The sequence below is a fragment of the Lactuca virosa genome, chromosome 8 (genome assembly GCF_052849685.1).
Source record: "Lactuca virosa cultivar CGN04683 chromosome 8, Lactuca_virosa_CGN04683_v6, whole genome shotgun sequence".
Classification (NCBI taxonomy): Eukaryota; Viridiplantae; Streptophyta; class Magnoliopsida; order Asterales; family Asteraceae; genus Lactuca; species Lactuca virosa.
The window spans coordinates 239,006,451-239,020,991 of record NC_136433.1 but is presented as its reverse complement, the minus strand read 5'-3'; the positions used below and the strand labels follow the sequence as shown (position 1 = coordinate 239,020,991).

The window sequence follows — 14,541 nt, the reverse complement described above, 5'->3', positions numbered from 1 at the left end:
CTGGTTAGTTCCGGACTTCGGTCCGATGCAGTTTCCGGACTTCGGTCCGATGCAGTGGGCAAGGCCCAGTAGTTGCTTATATGTTATTGTATGGTATGTGGTAGTTTGGGGGAGCTCACTAAGCTTTGTGCTTACAGTTTTCAGTTTTGGTTTCAGGTACTCAGTTTTCAAAAGAGGAGCTCGGGAAGATTGCAGTGCACACACCATTTGTTCAACCTGGGATGTTTATACTCTGATATATTTGACAGTTGTTATAATATTTTGGGATACATAGCTTACGATTTTTATATGAGGTTTATCGACTATGGTTTTATTATTAAATTAAACGAAATTTTCAGACTGTGTTTTTGGGATGTTACAAGTACAACTGAACCTGCTCCAAAGCAGCATACTCGGGGAAGAAAAGAACTCTCTTAGTGAAAATCTTGGTGATCTTTGTCATCGACTTTGTCGTCTGCCTCAACGACAGTTACTCTTGGGCTAACCTCTCCCTCTCCACCAACGACACATACTCAATACGGAACATCTCGGTAAACTGCTCCCAAGTTATTGTGGATTTCACTACAGGAGAATAAGCTCTAATCACCATCCTCTACCAGTCCTTCGCCCCCAAACGAAGAAGGTTCAGGGTGCACTTGAACTTCCGGTCCTCCGGGAACGAACATGTGAAGAAACAGCCCTCCACATTAGATAACCACCTCACAGAAAGAATCGGGTCCTTGACCCCATCAAACTCTAGGGGCTTCGTGTTGCTGAAGTCTCGATACTGAAATGACCCTCTCCCTTGAACTCCCACAACAGCAACAGTTGTGATGGTTGCGGTAGCAGCAGCCTTGGTCACAACGGCATATCGCTAGTCAAAAAGCTCATCATCATGGTTTTAATATACCCAAAGACCTTCGAGATTGCCTCCCTAACAGCCATGATCACCCGAGTGGTGATCAACTCCCGAATGTCATCATCCATCAATCCTAGCCTCGTTGGGTCGCCCGTTCCTGATCCAAAACCTCTAGTGATCGGCGTACTGAAAACAAACCAGATTACATCAGCAAAGCCACAATTCAAACTATTGCAACATTAAAGGAAGACTAAACCATCGGGGTTTTTGACTTCCTTGCTATGCATACGGGTCATGTGCTTTTAGTAGTACGGGCCCATACTACCTTCCACACCTTCCCGTATTTGTCTTAAGGGATCGTTACAGACCACCCGGCTACACAGCCCAACAATTAGGATACGCATCCATCTTATACTCACTCTCTCGAGAATGGTTAATCAACCCTCAGGCTGGCCTACTACAACCTATGTTCACTCATGAAACCTCCACTAACCCTGCAGATGTTTGTGTATGCTAATCATACATAACACTGGATTCGATAGACAGTCGAATACTTGATTGTACCCTAAGCCCGCAACCAGACAAGGAACAGGAAATAAGGCTAAATCAAACATTCTTAGGCTATTAAATCTTAGTTATGTATAACTATGATGCATATACTAAGCAAGTACAGTAGTAACCTCGGTTCCATATAGCATAACAAGAAATTCTCGTAGGCTATCAGGCATCATATATCAGGCAATTCTATCATGTAATTCTAAAGACCCTTAGCCTACATACTAGCATGCAGTTCTATCATATCAATAATACACAAATAAATGTGGGTATCTTGGGGAATCACTTTCCTTGACTCTGGCTGATCGTACACATCACATTTTTCCTGTCGGTCCTTTTTAGTTAAATTTTGAAAACATTTTGCAGATCCTTAGTTTGAGTTTGGAATCAAACAAGTGTTCATCCAATTCTCTCAAACCAGAGCTCTGATAGATAATTACATTATCTGTTGAAAGATTTAAGGATTTCGTAGGCTGCTAAAATATTGATGTAAGGCATGTTTATGTTTATGTTCCTGTATCAGTTATGACATCTCAAGGTTTAATAATCAATGAAAAACATTTCTTCGAAAATACTTTTACAGGACCAAATTCCACATTTATAAATAAACTTTGTTTTAAATAAGCATAAATAAAATTTTTAAAATAACCATAAATTTGGGTTGTCACAGATCTCACTCCACCTAACTCCATAACCCTACCACACCAACAACACCATTTCCTCCTCCTCATTTTAATTCCTCTCATCTTCAATTGAACCCCAAACAAAGTTTTAGTTTCAATCATTCAACTCATTATACCATAATATCTACCACTTTTATTTTTGAACCAACATATTTTATAATCTCTACCTAATTCCTTAAGATGTGTTAATCAATGGTTGAAGTGTACCGTGTTCTTGTCAAAAACAACACATGAATGGTCTTTAGTTCTTTGTATTATTATTTCTGTTGTTGTTGATTATAATTGGTTGTACAAGTCAACTAATGACAAAAGTGATATTATTACTAGCTAGAAATCAAATTTGTTGCCAAAGGTTTTTGGAAATATATAGGCATCAATTTTTCCAAGATTATAACACCCACGACTTAAAAGCAAAAAAAAAATTACCAGTAAAGTGAAATTGTATATAGAATAAACTTTATTCTTAAATAAAATAAAATAAAAACAACTAATATGAAATTTTAAATTTATTTAATTCAAAATAACTAAATTTAATTTAATTAATTAATTAGGTTATAGGTTGGTCAAAAGCTTTGAGATTGGGAGTTATGAAATGACACTTAAATAGATTTGTTAAACTAGAATTTTGACATAAATTGTAAGAATTTTAACCATTTAGATATGAACCATCTTATTATTATTATTATTATATATATATATATATATATATATATATATTAAAGTTATGAAAAGTTTTAACAAGTGGAATTTTTTTTTGTCAATTTTGGTCCTCCAACTTACAACATTAACCCTTCATCTTTATGCTTTTGTTCACAAACAACCCTTTCACTTTGGTTTGAATTTTTCATAACCCTCGTCTTTTATTACATATTATTAGTATTTAGTCTTTTGGCAGAAATGGTCCCTCATCATTATTATTATTATTGTTAGATAAAATTACACGATTGGTCCATGTGGTTTACCAGATTTAACATTCTCTTTTTTGTTTTAAATTAATGTTTTATTTATTAGAAAATACCCACCCAATACCATAAACCCACCCACCATCTGCCATCACCACCACCACCACCACCGCCAAAATTACATAAATGGTCCATATGGTTTACCCATGGTGACAAATTCAGTCCCTACTATCTGAAAAGACCAAATTACCCTCCCATTAGCGGACAAAAAGCAACCAACATGCTATTTTACTTTACAAAGCAATACCTTCCGACCCCGGCAACGCCGGGGAATCTTTTCTAATATGATACTATAAATGTTAACTAGAAAGTAATATTGGGTTAGAAATAGAAAACTAGAATCTAGAGATGTGAATCTTATAATTATGGAAATTTAGGCATGAATTTGACTTAACTTTGTAAATTATGTTTTTACCTAAAATTTCAATATATTAACATTACAAGGGTTCAAATTAAACTTGTTAAGTTGGAAATGCTAATTAGATGACATTTTATATCAAAGTGTAAAATAAGAAGTTGACGGACTAGTTTTTCCAATTCAGAAAGTTTAGATCTTAAGTTCTAAATCAAAATCTTCCCTTCATTTTGAATGCTTTTATAGAGTGATTATAGAGATCTCAACTGGAGGAATATGAATTAATTTGGAGGAACAATACTGAAGCAACTAAAGTATCAACATCAAATTCATGTTGTAAAGTTTATAAGGTCGTTAATTTAACCAATTATTTGTCATTGGCTTTTAGAATTGGAGGATTGACATAAAAACAAATTTTATGATGAAGCTCAAGATTAGTTTAAGCTTAGTGTTGAATTATAAGTTTATAACGCTAAATAAACTATTTACGTACATCTAGTCATCTATATGATCAAAAACTTAGTTTATGAAGCTTTAATAGTGGTTTATGAAAGATCTTTATGCCAAAAAGTCATTAGAGAATGATATTTGTTAATGACATATTATCTTATAGGGTTACACATTATAGGAAGTTACTACTCATTGATTATGGGGAAAATACTAATCTAGGCAAATATACTAATTACCTATCTAAAATTAGCCAAAAAAAACACATTAGCCAAAACTAGCCCACGAAATATTAGATAGGTTAGGGTTGACTACGGTCAACCTTCGAAAACTACTCTTTCGTCACAATGGACTACTCTTTCGTGACCCGTCTACTTTTTTGTGGCCCATTGGCTCATAGTATATAATGTCTTATTTTTCAGTTTAGGTTATTTTTTCCTTATTTTTTCTTCCATTGTCTATTATTTTCTCTCAATAGAGCACCCGAAGAACAACAAGATACGTCCATTTTTAATCAAAATTTTACCGTATTATTGATTAGGAATAATTTTTGTATATGGGGATAAAAAATTTTTGAAAAAAACCGAAAAAAAAAATAAATTAAAACCGTAGGTTTCTTACGAAACCTACGGTGTACAAGTCCATAATGCACAAAACCGTAGCTTTTTAACCCAAAACCGTAGACTTCAACCCAAAACCGTTGTTTTCATTAAAAAAACAGAAAACCGTAGATTTAACCCAAAACCGTAAGCTACGGTTTGGGAAACCGTATTTTATAGAGAGAAAACCATAGGTTTTAAAAAAAACTTACGGTTTTATATCTTCAAATTGAATTTTTTTTATACTAAACACGAAACAGTAGATGAATTAGCGAAACAGTAGACGATTCTAAAAACCTACGGTTTCGTGGGCTATTTTGGGACAATTCTTAATTTTTGGCTAAAAATGGTTAATTACTTTCTTAATTTGGCTAGATTAGTAATTAGCCCTATTGATTATTTATTAAAGTAATTTGATTATTAATAAATATAATCGACACTTGTATTTAATTGGAAAAATTATTATTTTATGAAAATAATATTTTAACAATTAATTGAGAATTAATGTTTCTGGGAAATAATAATAAAAAGGGACAAAAACTAGTTATATTCATATGACATGAATATATGAGTCGTGTACAATTAAATGGACACTTTGAGTAACCATCTAGTTGGCCTTGTAACCAACTAGTTAGGAAGTAAGAAAATAATGGCAATCTAGTTTTTACTTTCTAGTCAAAACCAAGAGTACACACAAGTCTTACTTTTGTGTTACTTGTTAGCTTTCATCTTACTCCATACTTGTCATATTTCATCTTACCCCATACTTGTCATAAAGAGCACCATGTTTTCCTGTAATATAAGGCTTGACTTTGTATACATTGGTATGTATAAAAGGAGGGCATTACTAATAAGAAAATTTTGATCTTTTTCTCTCTTTTCACTCTTTAACGACTAAAAATTTCATGGTTATTGAGCCATCATTCCCTCTCTTCTTTCTTGCAATTTGGTGCTAGATTTGAAGATTCATAAGTTACTTCTCCTTAAGGCTTATTTAGTATAAGTCTTAATGGTTTAATAACAACTTAATACAAGTGAAGACTAACATCTTGAAGTATTTTAGTTTTGCTTGGTGGATACTTCTCGAGAAGCTCTCTTTTAAGTCTTTGCCATCTTCATCAACTTTCAACCTCCCCAGAGGAATCAAAGTCATTAAAGGTTGTATAACGTTTCCTTCTATAGTTGTTGTTAATCTTTCCATTATTTGCAAATGATCCTTGGTGGTTTAAAAAGAGTTTAATTTTATTATACTTTTAAAGCTTCTATTGTCGTTTTTAGCGTTTTTGGAAAAACGATTTTGAATAAAACACAACAGTTTAAAACCCTAACTTCATGAATTTATCCATGGCCTAATGGAGTTTGATTTGTAAGTGAGGGTTAGTCTTAGTATTATGTTTTGGATGTAATTTTAATACTAGTTTTTAATCAAAATTATAATGTTGAATCATTCAATTAAGTTAAAAGCGAGTTTTTGGTGTTTTAATAAAGTTATGAGCTTGATTTTTACGAGACACGTATGGGTACATTCTAATTAATAGTGATCGTGTTAATAAGGTTCTAGTATGATTATGAGTTAGCTTGTATCATCTTCAATGACATCATTATTATCAAGAAAAACAATGTCACAATCTATAGTGTCATGTAACATGCAACTTTAAACAAATTACGGAAATAAACACACATATACATATAGTCAATGTCACACCCTCAAACCGGAACGGCGGAAACATTCGGGGGCGGAGGACGTCATGTACAGTATCACAACAATTGCATAATAGTAATCAAAGTACAACAATCATGTATTAAGAAAGTATGAGTTTTTACATATGTGTTCAAATAACTGTATACTTGACACCAAAAATGTATATCAAAAGTTAAAAGACATGAGTCTATAGTGCTCCATCTTCTCAAAAACCCGTGGATGTACATGTCTACTGATTTCCTGAGAATACAAGTAGTTTTGAAAAGGGTGTCAAAAATTGAGTTGGTGAGTTCATAAGCTTGTTTGTAATTGAAATTTGTCTTTGTTCTTAGAAAATGTAAACATGTTTTCCTAGAAAATCCTATACATTCGGTTGTAATATATTTTACTCAAAACGTGTAAATGTTATTGTACTCTGATATAGTGTGCTATAGTTTTAGTTCATATGAAACCGTGAAAATTATGTTTTCTCCGTACTAACTTAGTATTTTGTATTTGTACTTGTAAAATATTGTATTATAGTTTTATTATTTAATAAAACTATGTGAAGATGATTACTTATTCTTACACTAATCGTATCGCTTAATATCAAATTGTGAGTTATCATAACCATGTTTGATGACCTAAGATGGCCTGAACACGACGTTCTTCAGGCATCGCAATCGGTACGACATTTGTCACCACAGGCCTGCCGGCCTAGCTATTACAAGCAGCTCTGGTGCGGGATTGTCGGGAAAGGTTACAACATATGAAAAGTTATGTTTGTTTTCCGTAAGTTTATAGTTTATATGTTTGTGTTCTATATTGTAATCTGAACTTTGAAAGACAACATGTAAGTTCCATAAACTATACCTATTATAGTTTATATATTTGTGTTTTACCGTAATGAAAACTTTTGTATTGTAAATAATTTAGTAAGCTTAAATCGAAAATTTGTGATACGGTTGTCCCGTTTAATTCAATATTTATACCCAAATAGTATTAAAATAGTTTGCAAAAATTATATTTTTGTTTAACATGTTTAAAATGAATTTATACTTATATAAATATAATATTTATATAATTTTGATTAAACAAACAGTCAAATAAATAATTCTACCACAAGCTCACAATCAAACAAGGAAAATGAAATGGAGCCAAATTATCAATTCTAAGCCTGATGAATCCTAATTATATATATATATATATATATATATATATATATATATATATATATATATATATATATATATATATATATTTTATTAACGACAACAATTAATAAATATTGAAAACATTTATATATTAACACAAATTTCTTGTGTTACACTTGTATCCCCCCCCCCCCCCCCCCCTAAAAAACAATGAAAAATCATGAAAACGTAAGGGTATGAACTCACCTCGTGTGTGAGTTCCTGGTTGGTTACGAAGTGGTTGTGACGATCATTTGCTTAGAACACGCGGTTGTAAACGTATCTAATAATATTTATACACATGATTACATGTATAAATTAGATAACTAATAATTTATCAAGATAAATAATATTAGTTCGTATAGATTACTTACTATAGTGAAGAGAAGTTCTTATAAAAGTTTGAAGAGTTCTGGGTAACTGCTTGAAGATGTGAATAACTTTGATATGTGTTTTGAGAGCATATGGATGAAATGAGTTTACTGATTGTGTTAAATGAATTCATTTGTTCCTTAAATATGAAGGAAATTCACGAGGCGGTGAATGTGAGGTTTACGGGGTAATCACATTGGGAAACTAACTTTGGATAAGATATAAGATATTTAGGAGTGTTTACGGATGAATTATGTTCTAGAAAGTGTGTTTTCAGATCTATAGTCAAAGTGAAAAGAGTTTTCGGATTCTAATTCTAAAAGAAAAGGGTTTTTCAATCCTTAATGGGCTTTAAAGTGTGTTTTCGCTCCTACTCTATTGAGTTTTCGCCCCTAATGGGCTTTGGATTGTGTTTTCGGATCTAGGCCAAGCGAAAACACCATTTGTAAACAATTCAAATCCGTAAACCCTTCTTGAATAAATGCCAAATCCGTAAACCCCTTTCTCATTGAATTACTTTGGGTGAAAACTCATTTAATTGTTATATTTATGGTTTAAACGCTTAGTCTTTCAACCTATGTTCATTTGTACCACCCTAAATTAGCTTAGGTTTCAACCTATGTTCATTGATACAATGCAACAACAATTGAAATGTAGTTTTTTTTTCCTAGTACTTAGCTAGGGTTTAGCCTTTTATTTGAATAAGTTTGATTTACATCGACTTTGTTTCAGTCAAGTACCTTCCAGGTTTTGATACAAAACTTTGAATCATTATGAAACATCATTTTACTGTTTTCAACAGGATAAAATATAAATATAAATAAACAAAAAATTACTTATAAAGTCCGCCAGAAAGATTCATATACATAACACATATAAAAAAAATAACTAAAAAAGAATAAGATCAATCTTTTCTTTTGTTATGATAATGTCAGCTAAACCCTCCCCCACCACCAGCCTTCCAAATTGAAGCCATCCCTCCCACACAAAATGGTAAATGGTCTTTAATACCCTCCTCCCACCTGCCTACATCATAAAAAATCAACCAACAAAAAAAGAGTCAAACATATTTTCTATATAATGCAACACTCAAGGGCCCTATAATTGACCAACTTAAATGATGGTTAGGCATCATGTTAATAACCATCCTTGACTTCTTTTCAATCTAAATTTGTGTCCAAGGGCATTTACGTCATTTATCCATCGACATCAGTCTCAGTCTTAATCAAACACAGTACAAGGTCTCAGTCTTGTCTAGTGTAAAATCAAACTCACCTAGGAACAAGATTGGAAATCTTGATTTTAATCTTCACCAAAATTACCAAAACGCCCACTGCTAGACCTTGAACGGTCCGACCCCGAACCAGATTTTGAGAACCCACTTGACCGCATGTTGCCAAAACCACTTGACCGGTCACCGCCACGGTCAGAGCTGGACCCTCTAAAGCCGCCACCTGACCCGCCGCCATAACTTGACCCGCCAAAACCAACATCACGAGATGGTCTGCCGCCACCACTTGACCCAAAACGACCCCGACCACCACCACCACCGCCGCCGCCATAACCATCGGAACCACCAAATCTACCGCCAAAAGAGCTAGAACCACCACCAAGCTCGATTCTTGAGCTTGCATCAACAGTGATTCTAGGAAGCTTGATAAATCACAACAAATGAGAAAATGAGATTATTATTAATTATTTTAAATGATGGGTAAACTCTATAAAAGTCTTTATATTTTGGCCTCATAATCGATTTAGTCCTTATATTTTTTTTATTCAATTAAGTCCCAAAAAACGGCAATTGTATTCATTTTAACCCTTTCACCTTGTCAACAGGTCATCCTATTTTCAAAAATTACACTTTTGGCCCAGATTTTAAATTTTATTACAGATTTGGTCAAAATTTTACACTTTTGGCCCAGATTTCAAAATTTTATTACGCATTCATCCTAAATTTAGTTTTTTACATTTTTTTCAAGATTTTGTTTCGAATATGTTTTTTTTATATAAAATCGTATTTATACAAAAAACATATTTTTCACATAAAAAAACTACTTTTTCTATATAATTAAAAAAAAACATTTTTTTATGTGAAAAAACATATTTTTTTGTATAAATATGATTTTATACAACAAACAAAACATATTCGAAACAGAATTTTGAAAAAAAGACGTAAAAAACTAAATTTAGGATGAATTCGCAACACAATTTTGAAATATGGGCCAAAAGTGTAAAATTTTGACCAAATTTTTAATAAATTTTTAAATCTAATCCGAAAGTGTAATTTTAGAAAGTAGGATGACTTGTTGACCGGGTAAATGGTCAAAATGAATACAATTGCCGGGTTTTTGGACTTAATTGAATAAAAAAAATATATAAAAAAAATATATAAAGACTAAATTAATTATGAGACCGAAATACAAGGACTTTTATAGAGTTTTCCCTTAAATGATTTCCCATTATATTTATATTTTATATTTTATATTTTATATTTTATAATTTATACCTCTGAAAACCTGCATCCTACTTCACGTTCATATCCCTTCACATCTCTCATCTGCTGAGCTGAATGGATTAAGATCGCCCTTCCTTTCTTTCCAGCACGCCCTGTTCTACCTGACCTATGAACAAACACTTCTGAAGAAGATGGAAGCTCATAATGTATCACCTGATGCAACAAATAGCAACATACTTTCATTAACTTAACTTGTCTACCAAATTACAAAAATGCCATTGAAATAGAAACCAAAATTCACTTACAAGATCAACATTAGGCACATCAAGACCACGAGCAGCAACATCAGTGGCTACTAAAACATTGAAACGCCCATCTCTGAAGCCTGAGAGTGTTCTTTCTCTTTGATTTTGAGTAATATCTCCATGAAGAGGTTCACAGGTGAAGTGTCTTTGCATTGCTTGTGATAATCTATCTGCATCACGTTTTGTTTGGGTGAAAAGTATACACTTTCCCCCTTTTGCATGCTCCTGAAGTTAAACATAAACGTAAGGTAAAGATTGGAAAGATTGAAATTATGAGGTAAATAAGTAAAGTAGATATATATATATATATATATATATATATATATATATATATATATATATACCGCTATAAGTGGTCCAATAATTGATGGTTTATCGCGATTATCTGCTACAATAGAATATAATGTGATTCCATCTGCTAATTTTTGGTCAGAATCACCAACCTGAAATTAAAAAAGGGGAATTACTAATTAGTAATTAGTATCATATCACAAGATTCACAGAGGTAAACAAGGAAAAGAGAAAACGGTGTAGATGAGTAGATGAGTAGATCGGACTCACAAGATCGATAGTTAATGGACTTTTGAGAAACTTGCGGGTGAGTTTCACAATCCAACTTGGCATTGTTGCTGAAAACATCATGGTTTGGCGTTCTCGTGGGAGATATTCTAGAATTGTTTCAACATCATCTGCGAAACCCACATTGAGCATCTGATCAGCTTCATCGAGAACAGCGAATTTGACTTCTGATAGCTTCAAGGAACCTCTCTTGATCAGATCGATAACACGTCCAGGAGTGCCTACTATCACATCAACACCATGATCAATGGTGCTCATCTGACGTTGAATGGGTACTCCACCATAGACACAAAGCGTATCTAGATTGGGTGCAGCTTCGTAGAATTCTTTTTCTACTTGGCGAGCTAGTTCTCTGGTGGGAGCCAGGATAATGGCTAGTGGGTTTCTCCCTTTTCTGTGGATAAAAAGATCGATTTTATCAATGAATATGCAAACATACATTTGATTTATATGAAGTATGAACAAGCACAAACGAAAAATGAAGTCAAGTACCCATTCTTTTGATTGAAACGAGTAATCTTATCCATGATAGGAATACCAAAAGCAAGAGTTTTCCCAGTTCCTGTTCTGGCACGCCCAATCATATCACGCCCTTGCATTGCTGGCTCAAGTACAGCTCTCTGTAAGGATTACATCATGAGAATATGTAGATATACGAATAAATTTCAATGTTAATGAACAGAATAAAGGTAAAATTAGGTTACCTGAATGGGAAAGAGCTTGGTTATACCCTTTTTGGCTAGAGCATTAACAATCTCTTGAGGAATCCCAAGGCTAGATATCTCAAGACCATCGGAAGAGGAAGAAGAAGAAGAAGAAGATGAAGATAAAGTGTCCTCCTCGTATGAAATTTCGGCTGTAGCAGCGAATCCGGCAGCCTGTGTTAGGACAGCGGAAGCCCTGACATCTACCCATCGAGAGGCGTGGAAATTGCTCCTTAAAACCCCAACAGTGGGATTGATGAAAATTTGAGATTTGATTGGAATTGCTATTGACGATGAAGGAAGAAGAAGCCTGAGCGAGTTGCAGGAAGCAAGAGCAGCGAATCTGGTGGAGGTAGATGAAGCTCTGAAGAAGATAGTATTCATCATCATGTCTGTGGGTGAGAGGGAGGGAACGTTAAACCCTAAAATGTGAAGGGTTTTACAACACACACCAGAACACTTATCTTATATACTACTCCATAAGATAATAAAAATAAAAAGATAAATAAAATAGAACACAACCAAACAAACAAATTTCTTCTATATTATTTCATTAACTTAATAAATCAATCTACACTATAATTCATCTTCAATAAAACATTTAGGGCGTGATTGTTGAAAACTAAAAGTTAGTAATTTGTAGTTGATAGCTGGTATCAGGGTCGGCCTTAGTATGTATCAAATAAAGCTCTTGCTTAGGGTCGCCATTTCTAAGGGCTCCACTTAACCCAAACCTTAATTAGGGAATTGTGAATTGTCGATTAGGATTCATCAATTTTCATTCGCGCACATCAACTGCAGAAACCAAAGCATTTGATCGGCACACGAAACTGTTATCTATTGAATGCGACTCGCTGACACAACAATTGTTCTTCAATTCTTCTTCTTTCTTTGTCGTTTGAATCTGATTAATTGATCTTATTCTTCAATCTTCATGCTCCTCAGAACCGGCAGAAGCCATTACCGGTGATTCTTTGATTCTCGATTTTTCTTCCTGCCTCTAAGTTCTAAATTTCTGATCGATTCTATTTCTTGATTGTTCAAAAAAAAAAAAGTGGTTACCTCCATTGTTGATTTTTTTTTTTTTTTTGAAAGGGACTCAAGAACTCAATAGATTTGGTGATTCCTGAATTTTGAAAAGTAAATTCTTCTTCAATTCTTCCTCTGATTATCTATGATTGTGATTTGTGAATTTGTGATAAGCTGATAATCTATTATCTATGTTAAATTTTGTTATTTTGACGAAGTTAAATTTATTTGATGTAGAAAACTAGAAATCTGGTTTTTATTTTCTTCGTAAAAGAAAGGAATAAATCTGTTTTTTTATCAGGGTTAATAAGGGCTTAATATTTTTTTTAATATTGACTGTGTCAAGTTCAGGTTTCTTATTTGTTCAGTTTATTTTTTATTTCATTGTTCAAGGGGCCCCAAAATTTTGGTTCGCTTAGAGCCCCAAACTAATTGAGTCACCCCTGTCTGGTATATATAGATTTTATTTATTAAGAAATATTTGGTAAAAACAAGGTTGTAAAAAAAACATTCGGCGGTTACTAGTCGGTCCACTCCACTGGAGTCAATGGCTTAATCGACGTAGACGGGGATTAATCGGCGTAGGCAGGGATCCGCCACGACGGTCCCGAGGTGTGCAGGAGGTGCGGTCGAACGGGGCCTTGGATTTTAGGGGGGCTCCAAATTTTTGGATAAATCTATAGTTATGATGTTGGTGCTTTTTTAAAAGACATTTTTATAGGTTATTAATAAAGAAATTAGGTTATCGATTACTTATGTACGTAACATTTGGTTGTAATCTTGAAGTAATTTTAATTATGAAAAAAAAAATCAAAATCTAATCATAAATTCTAAAATTCATCATCAATTTAAGATAAATGTATATCCAAAGAAAAATACAAATTTGTTTCAACTATAATTATAGCAAACGATTTCATATTTTATAAAAGACACTTTACTCAAAAAATCTAATACAAAAAATCAAAATCTAATCATAAATTCTAAAAGACATATTGCCCAAACAAAATCTCATTTTAAAATCTTTGTCTACTACAAGGTGGGAAAGTATGATCGAAAGTGTGGAAGTAAATAGTGACTCAAACTCTTAAAATAATAGAAGTTTTGTATAAACTTGTTGACGAAAAGACATATATAAAGATCAAAAGTAAAGCTACTTGTCAAGCAAAGCTATAACTTCCGATTCATGAATTGATCCGGTATTTTTTGAAAAAAGAAAATAAAAAATTTAAATTTAAAAAAAATATTTTGACGAGAGTAACATTGGGTTATCAGAACATATACATGAACTTTCACCTCAAGAGTCATTTATGATTCAATATTTTGTGTACATAATTGATCAATCCATTGGTTCATTGGAGCAAAGTTTTGAACGATACATACAATATGAACACATTTTTGCTTTTTTTTATTCACAACAGAAAAACTAATGTGACTGAATACTAGTGAGTTAAAGGCAAGTTACAAGAATCTTAAATATAAGTTGCAAAATGGTCATATCTTAGACATCGATGCTGATTAATTGTCCAACTGGAAATGTTAAAAAAAGATTTACCAATTGAAGATAATACAACTAATGGAATACTAAATTTCTTAAAAACGATAAACACTTATCTAGTTTCTTGTCTACCATACATAACATTGTTGATTGTTCTCATTATAGTTGCATCAGTGGAAAAAAAAACTTTTCAAAAACTAAAGTTTTTAAATCTTATTTGCGTTTGACGATATCTTAAGAGAGATTAAACAATTTGACTTTAATTTCAACCAATAACAAATTTCTTGAT

General features: G+C 32.9%; 1 protein-coding gene across 1 annotated transcript; it reads right to left on the bottom strand.

Annotated features, from left to right (window-relative positions):
* Window positions 1-8,496: 8,496 nt before the first annotated feature.
* Window positions 8,497-12,162, bottom strand: LOC145132547 (DEAD-box ATP-dependent RNA helicase 53, mitochondrial-like). The gene is made up of 8 exons (XM_079067366.1): window positions 11,729-12,162; window positions 11,517-11,644; window positions 11,007-11,418; window positions 10,790-10,888; window positions 10,446-10,670; window positions 10,192-10,353; window positions 8,961-9,338; window positions 8,497-8,711 (listed from the first exon to the last, which is right to left on the bottom strand). The coding sequence occupies exons 1-7, from the start codon at window positions 12,116-12,118 to the stop codon at window positions 8,988-8,990; spliced, it is 1,767 nt and encodes a 588-aa protein (XP_078923492.1). The 5' UTR covers window positions 12,119-12,162; the 3' UTR covers window positions 8,497-8,711; window positions 8,961-8,987.
* Window positions 12,163-14,541: the final 2,379 nt, after the last annotated feature.

Coding starts and splice junctions, on each gene's coding strand:
- LOC145132547 (XM_079067366.1), bottom strand. CDS start 12,118: ATGATGATGAATACTATCTTCTTCAGAGCTTCATCTACCTCCACCAGA. Junction 11,419..11,516: donor CGTTTCAATCAAAAGAATGG/GTACTTGACTTC, acceptor TTTTATCCACAG/AAAAGGGAGAAACCCACTAG. Junction 10,671..10,789: donor TTATTGGACCACTTATAGCG/GTATATATATAT, acceptor GTTTAACTTCAG/GAGCATGCAAAAGGGGGAAA.